The sequence below is a fragment of the Pipistrellus hanaki genome (assembly GCF_964339955.1).
Source record: "Pipistrellus hanaki genome assembly, chromosome: 5".
In the NCBI taxonomy this organism is placed as follows: domain Eukaryota; kingdom Metazoa; phylum Chordata; class Mammalia; order Chiroptera; family Vespertilionidae; genus Pipistrellus; species Pipistrellus hanaki.
The window spans coordinates 7,006,366-7,030,587 of NC_140507.1; the positions used below are offsets into that span (position 1 = coordinate 7,006,366).

The 24,222-nt window shown below is 48.4% G+C and overlaps 1 protein-coding gene across 2 annotated transcripts in view; it reads right to left on the minus strand.

Annotated features, from left to right (window-relative positions):
- The window catches only part of WWC1 (WW and C2 domain containing 1), a 125,487-nt gene that overhangs the window by 60,411 nt on the left and 40,854 nt on the right, over positions 1–24,222 (minus strand). For both annotated transcript variants that reach the window (XR_014795019.1, XM_084884013.1), the window contains exons 2-3: positions 7,715–7,824; positions 1,589–1,792 (exon numbers count right to left, since the gene is read on the minus strand). Coding sequence is in view for 1 of the 2 variants with exons in the window: in XM_084884013.1 (XP_084740139.1) it covers positions 1,589–1,792; positions 7,715–7,824 (314 nt within the window). In the remaining variant the exon portion in view is untranslated. The remainder of the gene's footprint in view (positions 1–1,588; positions 1,793–7,714; positions 7,825–24,222) is intronic.

Consider the following 24,222-nt stretch of genomic DNA (forward strand, 5'->3'; position numbering starts at 1 on the left):
TGAGCGCAGCCGAGGTGTTACAGTAGGAATTAGTAGTTCATATAGTCCGGCCCTCCAGCTCTCTGAGGGACCGTGATCTGGCCCCCACTTTAAAAAGTTTGAGGACCCCTGTATATAAGGGAATCATTGTACCTAGACCAGTGGTTTTCAGCTGGGAGAATTTTGCCCCGGAGGACACATCTGGCAATGTCTGGAGAGATGTTTGGTTCTCACAACTTGGGGTGGGACACCAGGGATGCTGCTAAAGGTGCCACAACATAGAGGCCCCAACAAGGAAGATTTATCTGGCCCCCAATGTCAGTAGTATTGAGGTTGAAAAACCCCAGCAGACAAATACGGAAATACAGACGGACAAATAAGCAGATATTCTGTGACAAATGCGATGAAGAAAATATACGAATAGCATTCCTGGGGCTAACTTTGGGGAAGGGGGTCTGCTGGTGAAGTGGTTACAGTGAGCCCCTAAGAGAGGCAATGAAGGATAGCACTGGAAGGATGAGAAGGAACTGGTTGTGCAAAAGGATCAACAGAAAAACATTGTAAGCAGGGGTACAGCAGGGCGAGAGAGAAAGTTGCAGGGCAGACAGCGGAGCAGAGGGTGAGCCTAATGATGACAGCATGAGATGGGGTGGGCATGGCTGGCAGGGGCCTGATCACTGTATAGGCCATGAAAAGAACAATGAGAAGTCACTGAAGATTTTTTTTTAAAATCATGGTAAAATAGCCCTGGCTGATGTGGCTTAGCTGTCACATGCACCAAGAGGTTGCCAGTTTGATTCTCAGTAGGGGGCGTGCAGGTGAATCAGGTGGAGAATCAGGTGGAGGGGAGCTATGGGGGGAGACAGCAGACGAATGTTTCTCTGTCATCAATCTTTTCTCTATCTCTCCATCTCCCTCTCTCAAATCAATAAAAACATATAGTATATATTTAAAGTGTGGTAAAATGCCAGGACCGGTTTGGCTCAGTGGATAGAGCGTCGGCCTGCGGACTGAAAGATCCCAGGTTTGATTCCGGTCAAGGGCATGTACCTTGGTTGCAGGCACATCCCCAGTAGGGGGTGTGCAAGAGGCAGCTGATCGATGATTCTCTCTCATCGATGTTTCTAACTCTCTATCCTTCTCTCTTCCTCTCTGTAAAAAATCAATAAAAATAAACTTTTAAAAAAAATGTGCTAAAATACAAAGTTAACATAAAATTTACCACTTTTACTACCTTTACGTGTACATTCATATTGTGCAAGCATCACCACCATCCATCTCCAGAACTTATTCATCTTCCCAATTTGAAACTTCAGGCCAATTAAACATTAACTCTCCATCCATCACTTCTCCAGCCACGGAAAGGTTGTCAACAAAGAAATACTGTACCCTGGTTGGCGTTCTGAGATGACGATGAATGAATGAAAATGGAAGGAAAATGGCAAACGAATCGCTACAGGGCACAGGAAGAGATGGTTGGCACAGGAGTGGAGAACGAGGAAAGTGGGCAGATCTGAAAGGCCACACAGGCAGGACTTGGGGCAGCTGTTCCCGCCGCCCCTCGTGGTGGAGGAGGGTGGGCCCTGGTGGGGGGGGGGGGTTTACTCACAGCTGACCTGGGAGCCCAGCTTGTGCTCCCAGACGGCATGCAGCTGCTGGTACTCCTGCTGTGCCAGCTCCAGGCGCTGCCGCTTCACCTGGTAGATCTCCTTCTGGGCACTCAGGGCCTCCTGGGCCACCACCAGGTAATCCTTCAGCATGTGCTCCTGCTCCCGCCGCCATTGCACCCGGGGGTCCTCAATCTGAGTGGTTTCTGGAACAGACCCCAGAGACCCCAGGTCAGCACCTCACAGGTATCTGTTGGGTTGGTGGCCTGTGGCATCCACCACCATAAAACAAGAAGCATAATGAACAGAAAACCACAATAAATGTGAACAGGTTAAACTTACCTATTATGCCACAAAGGCTCCTCACTTTGATTAGGCAAGCAAACAAAAAATAAACCAGGACACATTTCCAAACCCCCCAAAGTCAGTCTGTCTGAGTATAGCTAGGAGAAAGACCAGGATTGAGTTCTAATCTAGACTGAGGCTCAAGGACATGATAGATGCTTAAGGTCATCTGTTTTGGTCAAGAGCAAAGTAAAGCAAAATAAATAATACTTCAGAGGATGTGAAGAAACAGGAACCCCATACTCTGCCAGAAATGTAGCATAGAAGAGTCTTAACTAGAAGGCTACCTGACCGTGTACATTAAGAGCCTTAAAAATGTTAATTAACCCTTTGACCAATAATTCCCCTTATAGGAATTGATTATAATAATCCGATATAATAAAAGCCTAATATGCAAATTGTCCCATTGGGTAGTCGTTTGACCAGGAGTTCAACTAGGAGACTGGGAGTTTGACCACTCACTATGATATGCACGGACCACCAGGAGGTGGCACAGAACATGGTGGACATGCTGGCAGTAGAGGTGCTGACGGCCCTGATGGGCCCTGACGAGAGTGAGACAGTGGTGGGATGGTGGAGCAGGTGAGCAGGCAGTGCCAGGCCAAGGTGGGTGTGAGGGGGGTGGGGGGCTATTGCCCCACTGAGGCGACCAGTGGCAGTGGCAGGGGGTGGGGCCACCACCCAGTACCGATCGATTGCCCCATGGGCAGGATGGTGGAGCAGGTGAGGAGGCGGCACCAGGCCAAGGTGGGGTTCCAGGCGGGGCTGCTGGGCTGAGAGCCTGGGGCGCAAGCTGGAGCCTGATCCCCACAGGCCATTCCAAGGGACCCCCACCTGTGCATGAATTTCTGCACCGGCCTCTAGTAAGTAGTAAGAAATTAAAGCAAAGATGCATTTGTACAAAACCATGATAATAATATGAAAAATAAATAACAAGCACTTATTTGATGTTTATTCTATACCAAGCACTATTCTAATTACTTTATATCTATTTACTCGTTCAATCCTTACACTACATCCGTAAAGGGGATTCTATTACTGCCCCCATTATACAAAAGAGAAAACAGACAGAGAGGTTAAGTAATTTGCTCAAGGTCAAACAGGAAATAAATGCTCAAATAAGTATGTTATATTTACATGATACACAAATACAGCCATTAAAAAAATAAAATGGAAAGGTGCTTAAGACATAAAAGTGAGTGACAATACAGTGTACAAACTTCACAAACAATTTTGTGTTTATCAAAATAAATATGGACATTCTCCAAAATATTAAAAGGACACATAGCAAATTATCAACAGTGATTTTATTTTTTTATTTTTTAGTTATGTGTTCAATAAACATGTACAGTGGCAATTTGACTAAAAGACATTAATTTAAAAAAATAAAAATGGATAGCTGACAGCTGAACAGATGTAGAAGAGGTCAAAGCAAGGTCAAAGAGCCAATGCCCATTGACAATTTCCCACTTGGGGGGTGGAGTCAGGGGTGACTGACATACCAGACACTCTATAATCATGGCCAGGTGGTGAACCCAGCCTGCATACCGGTCTCACTTCGCCCAAAGAATTCTATTACTTTTTCAAAAGAAACTTGGCCTGTCAGGATCAGGCTGAATATATATATATTATATAAAAGTTTGTTAACTTTTTAAAATTTACAGTTTTTTTAGAAATATACTACAAAATAAAACAAAGGAAATGTTAACACTTTGATCAATAATTCCCTCAACTGCAAATTTATAGAGTTCCCACCTCTCTAATCCTACTCCCCAGAGGTAATTGCTGTTAAGAGTTCACACACTTACAGACATTGTCCCCTACTTATCTAAAATTTGTTTTTATATATGTGTATACACACACAAACTTATTTTTTATTTAAATATATTTTTATTGATTTCAAAGAGGAAGGAAGAGAGAGGAATATCAATGATGAGAGAATTATTGACAGGCTGCCTCCTACAAGCCCATAACCTGGGCATGTGCCCTTGACCCAAATTGAACCCAGGACCCTTCAGTTTGATGGTTGATGCCTATCTACTGAGCCAAACCAGCTAGGGCGAGAATGGGTAATAATTTGGAAAGAACTGTCTATATGTGCTGTTTCTGGTTCCTCTCCTCCATTTTTTTCCCCCAGACTCACGACTTTCCCCCCCCTCCCTCCCCCCAGTCCTTGTCCAAAGCTGCCCTCCACAGTCAAGGTCACCGGTGTCACCTAGATTACTAAAGCTCGTGGGCAACTCTGAGGCCTCTTCATAGTTCACCTGACAACCCTCCCCTTGATAACTTCCTTCCCGTGGCTGCCCAGACCCTCAGGTTCCCTCACCTTTCTGGTCACACCTCAGAATCACCTGTTTTCCTCTTCTCCGCACCCTCTTACTATCTGAGGACCACATGGCTCATTCCTTGGTCTTCTTCAGTCTTAATATTTCCCTTTGGTAATCTCATCCGGCTTCATGTCTTGAAATACTATCTAAACGCCAACAGCTCCTGTGCACGTATCTTCAGCCTTGATCTTTTCCAAGCTCCTGATTCCTACAGCAAGCTGGCCAGCATCCGCTCTCAGACGTGTAACAGGCATGGAAGACTCAACATGCCCTGGAGAACCCTTGTTCCTCCTTCCTAAACCCACTCCTCCTGCAGTTCCCTCCATTCCGTGGATGGCAACTCCAGGGGGCCAGTTGCTCAGGTCTAAAGAGAGTCCTTCATTCCTCTTTCTTTCACATCCCATAGGCGATCTATCAGGAAGTCCTGTGGTTCTGCTTTGAAAATATACCCAGCATCTGGGCACTTTTCACCACCCCCACCCCCACTGCTGTATGGCTCTGCTCAGGGTCACTGTCCTGCTCAGGGTCACCTGGACAGTGCAATGGTCTCTCACAGGTCTCCCTGCTTCTGTCCTTACCCACTAAAGTCTATCGGTAGCACAGCAGCCAGAGTGACCCATTAAGACATAGAGCAGAACTTGCCACTCATCTGCCGGAAACTAGCCAATGGCTCCCATCCCACATGGGAGTAAAAGCCAAAAGGTAAGGCCAATGGACAGCAGGCCCATATGTCTCTGGTCTGATGCCCTTCCCTTTCCCCAGCTCATTCTGCTCTCTGCACACCTGCCTCCTTGCCATCCCTCGAGCTTTTTGCTCTATGCTCTTTACTTGAAATGCTCCCTCCCTCCTTAAGGTCTTAGCTCACGTCTCATTTCTCAACAAGTTCTTCCCTGTCCTTGCCCCGCGTCCTCAAACACACCCAGGACTTTAGCCCTACACTCTGCTTTCTTTTTCCCATAATACTGGTAATTGTCTAGTACACCACATAATCTGCTTATTTATTCTGTTCATTTTCTCTTTTGCCGAAATGAAAGCTCTACAAGGGCAAGGATCATTGCCATGAACTCCTACGTATCTCCACCTCCCAGGACAGTGCCTGGAACATGGCAGGTGGTAGGTGAATTCTTGCTGAGTGAATGAATGTCGGGTGGGAGATTTAATTTGTCGATCAATTCTAACAGGTCTATAAACTCTTAAGAGAGCAATTTCTGTCAATGGACTCTGAGCCCACGGCTCTGAATGATTGGGCCACGATGGTCATATTCATACCACTGGCATCACTGGCTGTATCTACAGAGGTGGTGCCCTCCATCCAATGAGCGCACCTTCACACCAAAAGAAAACCGGCAGCCTGACAGCTGGTAAAACTGCCATACAGAATTCTTCCTATCCTGGCCCCTATGTACTCCCACCCCCTACCCACCCCCACCTCATTTCTGCCATCATCCCCTCAAGAATCAACTCTGCCACAGCCTGCTGCTCCTTCCTCTTTCCAATGTCTCCCAGAAGCACCTTAAAATCCCGCTCCTGCCGTCAGCCTTTAATGAGGGGGATGCACTTGGCAATTAGAAACAGGAAGGGCCTGATGAGGGTCCCTGCGCTTCAGTGTTTAACCCAGCACGCCACGCAGCCCTCCCAGCATTAACCTCGTTCCCCGTGCACACCCAATTAGGCATATTTACTTCTCATTACCCAGTATGCAATCACGGGCACTAATAAAGGGCTCTGCTGCCCCCAACAATGCAATTAATGTCGTTAGCTGTCTCTCAGAAACTCCTCTGCACTGTGGTGCCAGGGGCGGGCCGCTCATTCATCCTTTAGTCATGCACGCGGGCATGGATGCCCTTTTCTGCTTACTTGGTGCCTGATCTAGAAGAACGTGCAACCCTAGGCCAGTGGCTATCCCACAGAGCGATGAGGGGTGCGACAAAGGTATGGCCAGGTGCTACTGAAACCCAGAGGAAGTGGTTCAAATCCCAGCTCTGCCATGCTTTAGCTCTGAGAATTGAGTGATGGGTTACTGCCTCTAAGGCCCATTTCTAAGGTGGGGACAATCAGGGTAGTTGGGAGGGTTAAGTGGGATGCTCCCTAGTTAATGCCTTGCCCAGCGTTGGCACAGAGTGTAAATGGGCTGGAGTTTGATGCCCTATCCTCAGCCTTCAAGCGTTGCCAGGCTTGTCCCACTTCATTCCACTCTCCCTTTGCCTGAAAGGATCAGGGAAATCCTCCAATTGGGAAGGTGGAGAGTGGGACAGAAAGTCCTCCTTCCTCACAGGAGTAAATGGGGCAGCAAATTTCAGAGGGCAGGCATATTCCTGGCCAAGAAGGTGCACAGCGGATGAGGCCCAAGCACACTCGGCTTTCCTTGGCTCGGGGACCGCAACCAGGGCTCCTCCACCTGTCAGACAGCACGCTGGCCCCTTTCTCAGCCTATTCCTCCACCACAGTCCCAGAGACAAACACACCAGGAAGCTTCATCTGCATCGGGACACCTGGATCACCGGCAGGAAGTGAGGGCAGTGGGCTGATTCGTATGATGGGCTAGAGACACACACTCACACCACGCCACTATGGACACCTATCTATGCAGGCTGCTGGGGGCTTGCTGGGGCTCTGGCTGCTCCCAAATGACCCGGCAATGACACATCCACTTTTATGAGGAAAAAAACGTCTGTATGCACATATGGTGATAGATGTAAAAAAAGGACATATCTATAATAATGAAAGCGTAATATGCTAATTAGGCCAGGCATCCTTCCAGATGACCTTCCGGGCGAAGCCGGGCTGTGAGGCAATCCCCGGTCCTGGGTCCCGGGTGCCAGAGGGAAGCCAGTGCCGGCAGCTGGGGGAAGGAAGGCCTACTCTTGCACAAATTTTGTACATCGGACCTCTAATGAATATACACACATAAATACACAACTGGGAAATTTCTGGAACAATACACATAAAATTGTTAGCAGTGGCTGCCTTTGCAGAATTGAGGAGATGAGTTATGAGAGGTGGAGTTTCAGATTCTATTTAAAAACCTTCTGTTATATTATATGTGCATACATTATCTACAATATCTATACCTATGTTGATATCTCTACGTTGACATCTCTACCTAGCTGTATATAAAACAAAATACAGCCCAGCCATACTGGCTCAGTGGTTGGGTATCAACTTATGAACCAGGAAGTCATGGTTCAATTCCCGGTCAGGGAACATGCCTGGGTTGCAGGCTTGATCCCCGATTGTGCAGGAGGCAGCCAATCAATCTTTCATCATTGATGTTTTCATCTCTCTCTCCCTCTCCTTTCCTCTCTTAAATCAATAAAGATATATTTTTTAAAAAGAAGAAGATAAAACCCCCCAAAATACGATTTGGCTTCAAGAGCCTCTTCCAGACTTAGGAGGTGAGCGTGGAGGTAGAGGATGGGGAGAGGGGATGAGGAAGGAAGGATGGCGGGAACTTACTGGTGTTGTGGTCTATGAAGTAATCTCCAACCTGCGGGTCATACGCCTCTTCCCATCCCAGAGGCAGCTCATCGCTGATGCAGTCGGCAAAGGTGAGCGGTTTGGTATACCTGGGCAGGAAGAGGAGAAAGATCCCATCAGCCTACGGTGCCCACAGCCCTGCAACTCTGGGCCTCCATGCTCCTCAGCGCTGGCCCAGCAGACCCCCAAACCTGGCAATGACACCACATTTGTCCCTGTTGTCCCGGGAAGGTGAACACATAGAAGGAGGCAGGGAATCTGTGTCCCAGCCCCAACTTAGTCACTAATGAGGGGGAAATTTGAGCCGGCCACCTTCCTTCTCTGGGCCTCCAGCTCTGCATCTCTACCTGAAGGGCTTGCAGGAAAGGGCTCGAAGGTCAAGCTTGCTTTTGGACTTGACTCCAGCCCTCTCTGGCTTCTCCACCTGCAACTCCCTCGCCCGTCCCACCCCCAGTCTTCCTCCCAGCTCCATGGCATGGTGTCATGCCCACGTCTCCTCTGGAAAGCTGAGTTACTGCAGCTTCTAGAATAGCAGATGCCCCGCCCTATGAGTTTGCCAAGAGCTGTATTTCTTGCTGAAACCGGTTTGGCTCAATGGATAGAGCGTCGGCCTGCAGATTCAAGGGTCCCGGGTTCGATTCCGGTCAAGGGCATGTACCTTGGTTGTGGGCGCGTCCCCAGTGGGGGGTGTGTGGGAGGCAGCTGGTTGATGTTTCTCTCTCATCGATGTTTCTAGCTCTCTATCCCTCTCCCTTCCTCTCTGTAAAAAATCAATAAAATATATATTAAACACACACACACACACACACACAAGAGCTATATTGCTTGCCTCCTGAGCTGGTTCCCAAATGCCTGTAACCCACTGCTCTCCTTCCAGAGACAATCCAGCCTCAACTGATCTTGTAACAATAACCGCCCGCTAAGTCCCTGTTCTGCCGTAAGTGAAGCGGCCGTCATCACTTGGTATTGTGGCTAAGCCAGCCAGACATGCACCTCACCCAACTAAAAGAACAAAGGCTCGTTCCAGCCCCAGACAGCACAGACTGCCAGTCAAGTATTTTAGCCAGAGTGCCAGGAATCCAGACATAGCCGTCCGCCCCAGTGGCCCCTCCAGACAGCTCCTGGGGTTCTAGAGTTGCTGCCTCTGCATAAAAGTCACATCCTCATCTCCTCCCTCTCCCGTCTGCTTCCTACCCATTTCCAGTCCCAGACTCCCAGAGGCTACTTCATCGGCCTTTCTGCAGACTGGCTAACTGAGGTCCAACGGCACAGGAAGGAAGATGACCGCGACGAGGTCTGCGATCCTGATCAAGAACTTCCCTCCAAGGCCTGGCTGGGTGGCTCCGTTGGTTGAGCCCTGTCCCATGCACCAAAAAGGCGCAGGTTTGACCCGGGGTCAGGGCACATGCCTGAGATGCAGGTTTGATACCCAGGAGGGGGCAGGCAGGAGGCAGCCAGTGGATGTTTCTCTGTCATGTTGATGATTCTCTCTCTCTCTCTCTCTCACTAAAAATCAATAAAAACTTTGTGGGGTTTTTTTGTTGTTTTTATTTATATATATATATTTTATTGATTTTTTACAGAGAGAAAGGAAGAGGGATAGAGAGCTAGAAACATTGATGAGAGAGAAACACGGACCATCCGCCTCCTGCACACCCCCTACTGGGGATGTGTCAGCAACCAAGGTACATGCCCTTGACCGGAATCGAACCTGGGACCTTTCAGTCCGCAGGCCAATGCTCTGTCTACTGAGCCAAACTGGTTTCAGCATGTTGTTGTTTTTATTTTTAAAGAACTTCCCTTCAAACCACAGGAATCCACCCTCTCTCTTAAACTTCCTTCTTACAATCATTCCATATCAAACTAGAAGCAAAATACACGGGGGAAAGAAAGACTGAAGGGCCCCTGGTGGAGAGACCTGGTGCACTTATGAGCTCTGCATATCCAGGGTCTGGCAGGCTGTAGAAATACCGATTGACTGAATTCCTGGCATGCTGGCTCCAGAGCTCTGTTGGTTGGTAATTTACTGCTATCTTGTAGCAGACAATGAGGATGAGGCCAGAGGTCTATGTGATAGGCAACAGTTTGGTCACCATTAAGGGAGGGTTCAATAAGCATGATTTCCATTAGCTGTGTGGGTCGGGCAACTTAACCTCTCTAAGGCTCAGTGTATTGATCTGTGAAGTGGGGATGATAAACATTCTCCGGGATGTCGGTTAGCTTACATAAGGCCATGCTTACAGGAACATTTAGCACAGATCCTGCTACCAAGGAGCACACAACAAAACATTAGTTATTATCATCCCCATTTTCCAAGCAGGGAAACCGAGGCTAAGAAAGACTAAGTAATATTCTCAGTGTCAAAGGCCAGGCTGGGATTTCAAGCAAGGCAATGGTGTCGCCGGAGCCCCTGCAGTGAGCTAAAAGGTCCTCTTGAAAGTTGACATCCTCACTGCACCCCCTGAGGCCAAGGAGAATCACACAAGTGACGGGCCTTTCTTCAGCTAAGAATGCTCTTCACTCGGGGACACCTGTGCTGGTCTGGGTCAAGGTCTAGGTCAAGTTCCTGCGAGGCTGCCTGCAGCCCACCCAGCCCCACCCCACCCCCCCGCTCAGATGTCAGGAACAGAAGGCCACTTCCAGCAGTGTCTCCCCCACTCCCACATCTCCTCTCCGTGTTTGCTCCCTCTTCCTTATGGAGCTTGAAGACCGAAGCCCAAGGGCCAAAGCTCATCCCACACCATTTCATCCAACAGATCTTTGAAAGCGTCCCTGAGGGAACCCTCCACCCAGGCGTACACCCCTCCACGGTGAGCTCCTCCATCACGGGGGACAGGCAAACTCTGAGGGAGCAGGCATACTCGCACCAACCACACTCAGACCTCTCCTTCGGGCTCATTCCTCGCCCTGCCCTCCCCAAGCCTGGCTGTGGAGATAAAGCTTATTATACGATCAGTCTGCAACCCAGAAAACCAAGGAGCTGTGGCCCTTCCCGCCTGCTGCCCGGAATCTGTGTGAGCGTTAGCACACCTTTCAGAATTCCTCGCTGGGGACGGATGAAATAATTTCTTCAATGGTGAATCTGAGCAAGGGAACCCTATACCCCCCACAATTCTCTCTCACTAAGTATCTTGGAATGGGCGCATACGATCATGCATATGTAGGAACAAAAAATAACATGTTCTATATTTTGCTAAAATGGAAGAATGCTTTCAATTTACTATGTGAAAGACAACACTGTAGAAAGAGAAGATCTACAGGATACCATTATGTATATTTTGCCCAAAAAAGTATGTGTTTGTGTGTGTGTTACGTGTGTAGAAGAAAAATTAGAAAGTTAGACATTAAAAGGTTATCTTGGTACAGAGATTTCAATGAATTTAAGTGCTTTATCCCTTTTTTAAATTAATGCTTCTGTAACGTTCACTTGTTAATTATAATTAAACTAATAATGGTTAGATCCAGGCCTAGAAAGCAAATCGTATACAACATGTTTCCTTCTGGAGGCCTCCTCACAGCTACATCACAGAGTCGGTCAGCCCCAGCACTATAACCTGAAGCCTCCTGCCTGATTCCCAAACCCCGGCTTTGCTAACAAAAATTCACGGGACCCCGTGAGACTCAGAACAATCTGGAACCCAATGTCAGCTACTCCAGAGACAGAGAGGATCAAGCAGGACCACAGGGACGCCTGCAGCCGGCCCAAGGCACGGAGCTCTTGCCTGCTTGCACCTTCAGCTTCCACGTCTTCCCAGCAGGACATTCAGGGCACGTGGGTCACACACGGCTGCTGAATGAAAAGGCAGCTGAGTGACTCAGGGTCACTGGCACACGTGATTCACAGAGCTGTGTGTGTGACATGAGGAGCAGGAGAGGCGGAGGGAAACATCAACAACGCAATCAATCCCTTTTCCAGCAAAGCAGGACCCACGGACTGTTCCAGCTTGGACACAGAGAAGTCAGAACCGAAATAATGTTGGCTACAAGCACCACAAATGTGACCGACGTGTGGAGGGGGAAGATGCTGAGTCCAGCTTGCAGCAAATGCAGACATTGTGGCTAACAGGGCTGAAAAGAATAATAATAATAATAACAACAACAACAACGTGAGTAAAGAGGACCCAAAGTTAGAAGGGGAGAGCGGGAGGAGAAAGGACAGCTTTGGTGGATATTGAGGGATCCCTTCAAAGGGACCATGGGAGAAGCCAGGGGGCTGATATCCGGACGCCCAGCGTGCATCCATGGGAAAGAGAAAAGCTTCCAGTGGGACACTGTGCCGCTAAAAGAAACCTGGACAGCGAGAACCACTCAGGAACAAACGCCGAGAAGGAGATGAATTATTCAGTGTGCGGAGACGTGCCGTTCAGCCAGGATGAAGGGAAGCGAATTTAGCTGCACGAGGATTTAAACACACATATGTATACACAAGTGCATGCACGCACGTGCGCGCGCGCGTGCACACACACACACACACACACACACACACACACGCACACACCCTTCCTGCCAGGGAGGAGCTTTAAACCAGTCCCCCCTGGGAAACTGCGGGTACTTCTCTGGTTTGTAATGGTTCCCTCTGGGCAAGCGCCAAGAATGTGAGCTGGGAAGGGATGTCCGCTTTCAGATGTGGCCAGGACTCGGGGGGGGGGGGGGGCTTGCCCCCACCCCCTCTGATGAAGTGATCCCCCCACACTAGCCCGGTGCAATCCCAGGCTCCAGCCTCCATGGCCTGGGCTGCTGAAAACCCCACGATGAAACCAAATGACCCAAATGCTGGAAGGGCGAGAGGGAGGGAGGGAAGCGAGGGTGCTGAGCAAGAACTCCTTTGGCCTCTGCTTCATTACCGACCTGCGAAGGGACACAAACATTCCAGGATGTTTCACAACAGGCCCTCCTGGAAAAAAAGCCCGGATGTGTTGCCTTGGATACAGGTAGGTCCTGCCAGATCACCCTGCACCGGGCACCCGGGCACACCCGTCCTGCTCCCAAATCCATGGGCTGTGGGAGGGGGCCGGGGAGCAGGCTGCCATGGCGGGCGGACGGCCATTCAGCATTCAGCCAGCATGTCTTTTCTAAGGAGGCAGCTCAGAGGGGAAGCGGGAAGGCCTCTGCCAAGTCTAACACTGGGTGGTGATTCTCTGGGGCCTGAGGAACGCAGGACGTATCTTTCATGTTCCTGGTGCTTCCCGAGCGATCCTAACACTTCCCACAGTAACCTCATTATGGCATCTGTCCGGCGGGTGCTGGGCCCAGCCCCAGCTGGGAGGGACAACTTTCTAAAGCGATCTCCAGACTCCGCGCCAAGAACTGTCCAAACTTTCAGCAGAAGCCCTCCTGCCGGTTCTTCAGGCCCAGGGCGTTTCACACGCATAGTTCCCATAGCTTAGATGTCACACCCCAGTCACCCTCCGGCTGCTGCACAGAACCGTTTCCGGGGAGCCCCTTCACCTTTTCCATCTCGGAGGTTGCAGCGGGCTCTCCTTCCTTCCCATCCAGTTCTGTTCACACACTTTTTTTTTTTTTTTTTTTTTTTTTAGATAATTCAGGAATTTTTTAAAAATATATATTTTTGAATTTTTTTACAGAGAGGAAGGGAGAGGACTAGAGACATTGATGGGAGAGAAACATCGACCAGTTGCCTCCTGCACACCGGGATGTGCCCGCAACCAAGGTACATGCCCTTGACCGGAATTGAACCCGGGACCCTTCAGTCTGCAGGCTGATGCTCTATCCACTGAGCCAAACTGGTTTCAGCTGTTCATACACTTTCATTCATTCATTTTAACAAATCTGGGGCTGATAGAAATAACCATCTCCCAAGTTTGTTGGGGGGGGTGGGGGGGGGGGGCCCTGAGCCCAAGACACACAGGTGAACCTCATTAATAAAAACGCCAGCTGCAGAGTGGACGAGACAGCGCCCTGCCCCTCCCTCATATTGCAGTCGGTGTGAGCTGACATGGTCATTTTAGCTATGCACTGTCAATCAGAAAAAAGACAAACAGAACCCTAGCCAGTTTGGGCTCAGTGGATAGAACGTTGGCCCAGGAACTGAAGGGTCCCAGGTTAGATTCTGGTCAAGGGCACACAGGTACCTCAGTTGCAGGCTTGGTCCCTGGCCCTGGTCCAGGCATGTGCGGGAGGCAACCAATCGATGTGTCTCTCTCACATTGATGTTTCTCTCTCTGCCTCTCCCTCTCCCTTCCACTCTCTCTAAAAATCAATGAAAAAATATCCTTGGGTGAGGAAAACAAAAAACAAACAAGCAAGCAAAAAACAACAACACCACAACAGGATCAAGGGTAAAGGGGCAGGTGGCCATGGGAAGCTTCCGGGAGAAGGTGAACTTTGGAGGGAAACCAGATAGATGGTGGGAGCAAAGGGAGCAGCCAGCACGCAGGCTCTGGGGTGGGGCATTAGAGATGGCCCATCTCTGTGAGGAGTGACGGGGCAGAGGCAGAGAGGGCAGAGCTGGGCTTTCAGGGGTCTAGGTCCTCTTGTAAGGACTTTGAGCACCACCCCCTTGCCCAGATGCAGAAAGTGACCAGAGAACCTCCCTGCCTCACCCTCCTAACCGCTCTCTTCTTTTCTCCCCATTTTTAAAAATCTTTTTCTAGAGGCCTGGTGCATGGATTTATGCACTGGAGGGATCCCTCGATCTGGCCTGTGCCCTCTCGTAATCTGGGCCCCTCAGGGGATGTTGGACTGCCAGGCTGAGAGATCGCACCAGTGCACAAATCCATGCAGCAGGCCTCTAGTATCTTTGGTTAGTCTCTTCCTGCCTTCCCCCTTCCCCCTTTTCCTCTGAGATTCATGTCTCTTCCATGTTCCCATGCCTGGGCTTTGAGCATCTGCCCCCTGGTGGGCAGTACACATCATAGCTACTGGTTGAATGGTCCAATGGTCATTTAGGCTTTTATAATATACTAGGGGTACCAGTTAATAATGGCGGATTTTGTAATCAAAGAAAACATCTTAATTTCCAGAGAAACATCAAAAGTGCTTTATTCAAAGTCATGTCCATAGCTAGCTACACATTTCTCCCATCTTTCAGGTAATTTGTGGATACCGTTCCAATAGAACTTTTCTTGTTTTGAGGCAAACCATTCAGAGACCCAATTTTCCACTTCTTCATACATTTTGAAGTGCTGCTCAGAAAGTGAGTGTGCCATCAATCAGAACAAGTGGTAATCTGAAGGAGCAAGGCCTGGTGAATATGCCAGGTGGGTTAATACTTCCCAGGCAAGATCTTTTAACGTGTCTTTAACTGGTTTTGAAGTGTGTGATGGTGCATTATCATGAAACAAAATTACTTTGCAGTATCTTCTGGCACATTCTGGTCATTTTATGATGAAAGTGTGGTTCAAATTGATTGTTGTAGATTGTGATCAGTATTACCCACCTGGTTTTAGAAGCTAATATTAGGTCTAGTAATAATTAATGTCGTTTTCTAATACTTTTTTTAAATCGAATTTATTTAAACAATACAACAAAATTTAATCAACAATATAGTTGCCGTTGTTTTCTACTACTTGTGCCCAATGCTCAGGAAGCATTTTAATCCCTCTGTTGTAAAATTCTTGTGATTTTGATGCAAAAAATTCGGTCAATGCATTTTTGAGGCATTCTTCATTATTAAATTTTTTTCCAAGAAGAAAGTTTTGCAAAGAACGAAACAAATGGTAATCGGAAGGGGCAATATCAAGAGAATATGCAGGTTGAGGGAGAACTTCCCATTCCAACTGGCGCAGTTTTTCAGCAGTGATTCTTGCAGTATGCGGTCGTGCGTTATCGTGATGAAGAATTACGCCCTTCCGATTAATCAGCGCGGGTTCTTTTTCTCTTAAAGCTTGGGCTAACCTTTCCAATTGGGCACTATACACTGCACTTGTAATGGTTTGGTTAGATGGTAAAAGTTCATAATGAAGAATTCCTTTAAAATTCCACCAAACACACAACATCACTTTTTTCGCATGCAAGTCAGGTTTTGGCGTGGGCTGCGGAGCCTCATTTTTGTCCAGCCATTGAGGCCGCCTTTTCAAGTTAACATACAGCACCCATTCTTCATCTCCGGTAACAATTTGCTCTAAAAATGGCAAAGGGTTTTGACGAGAGAGGAGCGAACTGCAAATTGTGACTCTTTGATTACGGTTGTTGTCGGTCAACTCATGAGGAACCCATTTTCCAAACTTTTGGACTTTGCCAAGTGCACGCAATTGATTGGAAATTGTTTTTTGTGAACAATTTAAAGTTGTTGCAAGCTCTTGTTGGGTAATTTGAGGATTTTGCACCAAAAGAGCTTGAAGAGCTTCTTGATCAAAATTGGACACACGGCCTCGACCACTCTTGTCATCTAACGAAAAATTTCCCTCGCGAAATTTCTCAAACCAACGCTGGCATTTTCTGGCGCTAACTGCATCTTGACCAAGAGCACTACAGATGTTTTTTGCAGCCTCACTTGCTTTTCTTCCTAATTGGAACTCGTAAAGCATGCAGTGCCGAATATGCTCTTCATCCGCCATCTTCTTAGCCCTAGTTTTGCAACAAAAACCAAACCAAACACAAACTTTTTCAAGCAAAACTTGTTAATTGCACTTCACACGTTCTGTAGATACCACGTGTTTGAAGGTTATGTCAATACAAGTCAATGCCAAGCAAGATTTTAAACGAATGTTTTAAAACGACATTAATTATTACTAGACCCGATAATACACCACACCTTCCTGATCCCACCAAATGCAGAGCATTGTCTTCTTTCTGAATCGATTTGGTCTTGCAGTAGATGTTGATGGTTGACCTGGATCAACCCATGATTTTGCACATTTGGGATTCTCAAAATAAATCCACTTTTCATTACCAATCACAAATCAATCCAAAAAAGTCTTTCTTTCATGCTGTTGAAGCAACATTTTCCTGATGACTTTTCGGTTTTCCATTTGTCTTTCCTTCAGTTGATGTGGCACCCATTTTCCTTCTTTTAAAATCTTTTCAATTGCTTGTAAACAATCGGAAATTGTTTGCTGAGCAACGTTTAATCTTTCTGCAAGTTGTTTTTGAGTTTGATATGCATCTTCATCCAATAATGCTTATAATTGTTGGTCTTCAAACTTTTTTGGTTGACCTGGACATTCTTTGACTTTCACATTGAAATCAACATTTTTAAAGCGTTTAAACCAGCGTTCACAAGTATCTTGAGATGGAGCATGTTCACCATAAGCTTCCTGAAGTATTCAGTAGCACTTTTCTTCAAAATAAAGTAATGAATTAAAACTTCCCACAAATGCTCTTTTTTTGGCACAAAATTTGACATTTTTAAGCGTAAAAATATCCATGATGTTAACATCTTCAGAAAATTTGACATATGAAGTTTTGAAGCTTGCTGTCAATACAACAAAATAGCATACATATCAAATTGCATATATATCAACATATGTGTGACTCCATCTATTGAAAAAAATTCGCATTATTAACTGCTATAACTAGTCTATAGATTGATTTGAGAGAGAGAGGAAGGGAAAGGAATAGAGAGAAAAATCGATGAAAGAGAAACATCACTGACTGGCTGCCTCCTGCACTCCTCCCTGCTGGGGATTGAGCCCACAACCCGGGCACGTGCCCTGGTGCCCGACCAGGAATCGAGCCAGTAACCTCTTGATTCATGGGTCAATGCTCAACCACTGAGCCACACTGGCTGGGCTCCCCCATTTCATTAATTCTCCAAGCAGCAAGAATTTATGGTATGGACACAACAGCTCAGTCCTGGGCCAGGCACCACAGGGGCTTGGATGTTTGGGTAAGCCTTGATGTTTCTGCCTTCAGGAGCCTGGGTTCAGGCCAGGGAGCCAAAGCTTGCCCTGAAAGCAGGAAGTGACCTGTCCCCGTGACATTAGGTGGCAGTACATGTGGCAGTTACATGACCTGGGACTGCGGACCACAGAAAATTACCAGATGCAAAGATAGCTAATAAGGTGCTGCATTTGCCATACAGACCCAAAGGCCAAGGAACGGGGAGAAGAGGGAGACAGGGGCAACGGGGTGTAGTCAGGGGAGGCTGGAGAAGAAAGGGAACAGCGATGGATTTCACGGTTAATGGGGAGACGGGGCCGATGCTACCCACGAGGCTCAGAAATCAGTGAAACTCGGCTTAAACCCACGCTCCGCCCCTTGCACCGCCGTGGGTGGTGTTACGTAACCCGGTGAGGGGGCGTTGCCTTCTCTGTGAAACTGAGAAGTCTCAGTCTCGTAAGGGTGCTGTGGGGATTAAGTGAGGTAACCCACATAAAGTGCTGAGCACAGGGCCTGGCACGGAATCGCCCTCAGTAAAAGGAGGGGTGTCCACGCTGCCTATTGAGCGGCGTCTGTGCTCTGCGTACTGTGAGAATCAGGTCACTTTTAGGACTGATATGTTAGCTCTCATCATATTATCACCATCATCACCATCATCACCATCATCACTATCCTCATCCTCATCATCATCATCATCACCATCATCATCATTCTCCATCCCAAGAGGTACCCAGTGGCGGTTAAAACTCACAGGCTGCAGACTCAGCCGTCCCTGCCACGCTGTCCCCTGGGGCATGAGCCCACCCGGCCTGAGTCTGCTTCTTTCTGTGACCACCTGGTCCAGATTAGCCGTGCTGAATCCATGGCTCACGGGGCTCAAAAACATTAGCTGTGATTGTGAGTTAGGTATTACATGCCTATTTTCATGATGTGAAAACAGAAGCAAAGTTACTGTCCAGGCGCAGCGCCTAGAAGCCCTGGCATCCCCGGGAAGCTGGTCTCTGACTCTCTCCTTGGAAATCAAACCAGAGAAGATGGGAAATGGCAGCTGGAGGGGACACGGCTGTCAAAATCTGTTCTCTGAGGGAGGTGGTCACACCAGGAATTTCCAAGTTCTCTGTCTCTGGAAATCTCCCCATTCCCTCCCTTCACCCTCAACACACCTGTCTCAACATTCTGGTTTTTCGACCCCTACTTCTCCTTGCTTGGCTGATTTGGCTGGGCTGGTTTATCCAGAACTCTCCTGGCCTAGTCACTCCCACTCCTGGAATTCTTTTGTGGGGAAAAGAAGAGGAGGGAGAGAGCTGGAGGGAAGGTTCCAGGCTGTTCTCCCAGTCCCCTTTCTCCTCTTCAAACCAGTGGCTCACCTTCATCTGCCCTGCTGGGTTCTTGGGATCACACATCTCAAACCTGGGCCAGCCCACTTCCTCCACCGCCTTCCCCATGTCTCGCTGCCTCCAGCTCCCTGACGCCATGCTGAATGTGGCTGCTATTCCTCTCTGTGGCTCGCTCCAGATCATGGATTCAAGTAGCAATGGCCAACTGACTACAGGAGGGCCAGATTCCGCCTGCAGACACCTTTGCCTACTACAGTGCTGCGTTTTAAAAATGGGGCGGGCCGAGACCGGTTTGGCTCAGTGGATAGAGCGTCGTCGGCCTGCGGATTGAAAGGTCCCAGGTTCGATTCTGGTCAAGGGCATGTACCTTGGTTGTGGGCACATTCCCAGTAGGGGGTGTGCAAGAGGCAGCTAATCGATGATTATCTCTCATAGATGTTTCTAATTCTCTATCTCTCTCCCTTCCTCTCTGTAAAAAATCAATAAAATATATTTTTTAAAAAAATAAAATAAAATAAAATAAAAAATAAAAATGAGGCGAGCAGGCAGTCTCTGAGTGTAGACAGTCCCCCTGCTGTCTAACATGTTACTCCTGCTTCTCATCTTAATGCAGCCCTGAGTGGCCGTTAACTGAAGGCCGTGGAGCCAGACTCCCTGGGTTTGAATCCAGGCTCTGTCACTTTCCAGCTGTGTGGTCTTGGATAAAACACTTAAACTTTCTGTAGCTCAGTTTTTCACATGTGCAAATACAGAAAAAACAAAGCAAAACCAAAACATTTATGGAGCATTCACTACTTGCCAGGAACTAATCCAAGCAGTTTACAGACATTAATTAACTCACGTGGCCCTCAAAACAACCCTTCCAGGAACACCTACCTCACAGTGTCCTCTGAAGATCAAATGAAACAATTCCTGAAACAACACTTTGGTACATGATGTGAATACAATAAACAGGAGCCAATTCATTATCATCCTTTTCACAGATGCGGGAGCATGAAAGAATGTTAACAGTGAACCCTGGTTGGTTGGCTCAGTTGACTGGAGCGTCGTCCCATACACCAAAAGGTTGCAGGTTCAATTCCCAGTCAGGGCACATATCTAGATTGTGAGTTCAATCTCCATTCAGAGCATGTACGGGACGCAACTGATCAATGTTTCTCCCTCACATCGATGTTTCTCTCTTCCTCTCTCCAAAAATCAATAAAATAAAATAAAATAATAAAAAGCATATCCTTGCCCAGCTGGTGTGACTCCATAGTTGAGCGTTGATCTATGAACCAGGAGGTCACAGTTTGATTCTGGTCAGGGCACATGCCTAATGTGGGCATGCAGGAGGCAGCCCATCAAAGATTCTCTCCATCACTGATATTTCTATCTTTCTCCCTCTCCCTTCCTCTTTGAAATCAATGACAGTGTTTAAAACAATAACAACAACACATATCCTTGGGTGAGGATTAAAACTCTAATTCCTTTGTTTCATTGGTGAGAAAATTGATGCATAGAGATAAAGACTTGTCCAGGGCCACCCAGGGTCAGTGGCAGGACTGAGACCAGATCTGCACCCCACTCATGACACCAAGAGACCAAGTCAGCCTGGTTTTTGGGAGGTGAGTATCTGAACAGCCTCCAAGAGGTAGTTACTGCTAGCATTCTCTGGGTTGCATGGATTATATAATAGCTATAACCTCATTAGACTGGAAGACAAATAATTATCACTGAACAAACCCATAGGAGACTATGAAGCTCCCACTCATACAGAGAAAATGTTGGGAGATAGAGCCTACCCTCATTGGAGGGTAATTTCCTGAAAGCCCAGCAGCAGATCAAGTACCTGGTCTACGTGATTGCCGCTCATCCTGCTCCACCCCAGCTTCATCCTCAACCCTGAATTGGGAGTTAGGGTATAGAAGTTCTGTGTCCAGCTCTGGCAGGTACTGCTCAATGGTTGGAGCATTGGCCCACACACTGAAGGGTCACAGGTTGGTTTCCTGGTCAAGAGCACATACATGGGCTGCAGGTTCAATCTCTTGCCCGGTCAGAGCACATGTGGAAGGCAACCAATTGCTTCTCCCTCCCTCCCTTCCTCCCTTCCTCTCTCAAAACCAATGAAGAAAAATGTTCTCCAGTGAGGATTAGCAAAAAACAACAAAAATATAGTTCTGTGCTCAATAGGGCAAAAAGAACCAGATAGGACTCGCGGTTCCCGTCCTTCTTAGCTGGGCACATTCCTTCCCAGCTCTAAGCCTCAGTTTCCCCACAGGTAAAAAGCAGCAGGGAAATCCGCCTCTCGGGGTTCTCACAGAATTCAATGCACTGGTCCCTGGGAATGACTCAGCACAGCGCCTGGCATACACCCTGGGCGAGCAGACACGCAGAGCTCCTCCTTTCTGGATTCAGGAGCCCGAGGGCACTCAGCCCCCAGCTTTATGGGGTCCAGTCCCATGAGCTGGCTTTCCAAGAGCCTTCCCAGGGGCTGGGGGGCTGGGAGCACCCAGCACTAAGAGCAAAAGTTGCAGCCACTCTTGCCTGAAATTTGGCTGTTTCTCTGTTTCTCGAGCTCCAGCTCTTACCCCAGGCATGCAGCCCGAGGAGCTGTGGGAACAGCTAGAAATGGAATTGGCCCCGAAGGTTTCTCCAGAACCCTGCCTCTCCTCGGGCCCCTTGCATGGCAGCACAATCTGTACAGAGCACTGGGAGGAGATTGACAAGATCTGGATTCCAATCCTGCCACCAGATCAACCATGCACTTGGGCAGGGCAAGTACCCTCCTTGGGCTTCTTCTGAAGTCGGCTACCTGGCCTGCCTGTCCCAAAGGAGCATTGTGAGATTGCAAAGAAATAATAATTAAGACGTCTTTCACTGAAGGCCAATTAAGTACTAGGCACTGCACCAGCTACTATACGTAAAAGAAGTCATTCCCAAATACCGTGTTTCCCCAAAAATAAGACATCCTCCAAAAATAAGACCTAGCGCATGGAAAGATAAGACATCCCCTGAAAATAAGACCTAGCGCAACTTTGGGAGAAAAATTAATATAAGACACTGTCTTATTTTCGGGGAAACAGGGTACTACCGCCCTCATTGAACCAACAAGGCAACGGATGCCTACTAGTAATAGTAATAATGATAAACAGTAAAAGCTAAATTTCATTGCGTGTGTATGCCAAGTACCTGGCACTATTCAGGGTGCCTTCCGTAGACTCTCTTTCCACCACGCCAAGCTGCACCTTTGTAAACGCGTTTTAACATCTCCAAAATGAGGTGTGTGTGTGTGCGTGCGTGTCTGTGTGTGTGTGTGTGTGTGTGTGTGTGTGTGTTACCCCCGCTGACACCTCACAACGCTTGTCAGCCTGAAGCTGTCGCTGCCTATGTGTGCACAGACATGAAAGCTGTCATTGGGATAAAAGCACAGAGACAACCGCGGAGCACTTTTAACCCCTGGAAACCAGCTGGTTGCGGGGAGGGGTTGGGGAGGAGGCGGCGAGCAGACCCGTTGAGCAGCATTCCGAAGCAGGAGTAGGCTAACTCCGCATAATTGCCACTCTGGCCGCAGGGCCCAGCGCCCAGGCTTTGAATTCCTCCGGTCCTCCTAACAGGCTGCCTGCCGCAGAGCCACTCTGGAGGGCACCAGGGACAATACCAGAAAGCACAGACAGCAATCCTTGGTGACTCCAAAGAATTGGATTTAGAATAGGAAGGCGTTTTAGGAACAACGGAGCTTGGTTTTATTTATGTATTTCTTTCTTTTTTTTTTTTTAATGTATTTAAAAAATCTAAGCTTGAAAGGTTTATTTCAATGAGCAATAAACAAACATTCTAGTAAATTTGAGAACTCTGGGTCACTATTCAGTTGGTAGCGTTTTGTCCTTTCTTAGTGGCACACAAAACAGAGCTTCTTAAAATCAATTGTATATCGACTGTAATAACCCCAAGCTGGACACGACCCAAACGTCCACTCATCGCTGAATGGATACACACATGTCGTCCAGCCGTGTGCGGCTTAACAACGGGGATCCGTTGTAAGAAATGCATCGGAGGTGACTTCATTGTTGTGCGAACATCACTTATCACAAAGCTGGGTGGTACAGCCTGCCCACGCCGAGGGTGGATGGGACAGTCTGTTTCAAAACAATACGGGATTGAATGAAGCACATAGAAAAGTGATGCCATCAAGAGACCGGCGAACACGGGATGTCTGAGGCTGCTGCTGGCACGTTTTACAGCAAACTGTGTCGGGCCCGAGGCCACACAGCCAGGAAGCACCGAGCCGGCATGTGGATGTGATCTGCACAGAGTAGGTCTTCAATGAGCATCCTTTTCTTTCCTGCCACATTAAATCGGCCATTTTCCCTTTGCGTCCGAGTGTAAACAGAAGGCCGAGCAGGGTGGGGAGAGGGCAGTAAGGATGTTGCCTGCATCTGGCCTACAGGCAGCCTGCAGGTGCAGAACTAGACGCCAAAGCCCACTGGCCCCATCTCAGCAACCACCCGGGGTCCTCTGGGTGCTGTGTCTTCGGGTGACGCTTGTCATCTCACGCTGTAAGCCACACACGGCTTCTATCTGCCCAGGCCCTTCCAACGACGTCTCCCTACCTCTTGCTGGCCCGGTACGCATACATAGGGGGCTCCCAACACCCCTGAGTGTCCAGGTCCTTATACCAGGACCCCGGAAAGAAGCCCTTCTGAAGTGGGGCCATGCGTGTCACCCTGGAGGCATCCTGCCAGAGCCCCAGGGAACTGGCACTGCCACCTCCCTAAAACCCCACAGGCGGCAGGGCGGGGCAGTGCTCCAGGCCGCTCACCTGGGCAGGTGGGCCTTCCTGATCCCTTTCCTTGAGCTGCCGCTGGCAGGTCTAAGAAGCACAAGTCAGCACCTCCTGGCCCGTCTGAGGAGCTGAAGGCTGCAGATGCCCAAGCATTTGCTGGTGGCACCATGAGGGCACACTGATGCCCCCCAGAAGCTCGCCTTGTCTGCCCATCTGACTGCTATTTCTTTACTCGCCAGGGCCACAGAGGCCTGCGGACACCAATCCCAAAGGAGCCGCACGCAGGCCTTGAAAAGATGGGTTTCGCCTCTGAGAAGCATGGCATTTCTTGAAGGGGTTCTTTTTCCCTGTTGTTTCTTTCGAAAGGAGAAAAAGAAATAGACTTGTTCCCTGAAGGGAAGCCCTACCTACAAGTCAAGGTTAACCACTGAAGTGCTCGGAGCTGAAGGCTGCCCGGGTCCAAGTCAGCAGCTAACAAATAAGCAATTAAAACAGCTATTTTGGGAAGCCCTGGAAGGCGACAGATACAATATGAATTATTCATTCCGACTGCAGTGAGGGCTCCGGGCATTGTCCCCTGGGCCCCGGCTCAGCCAGCCATT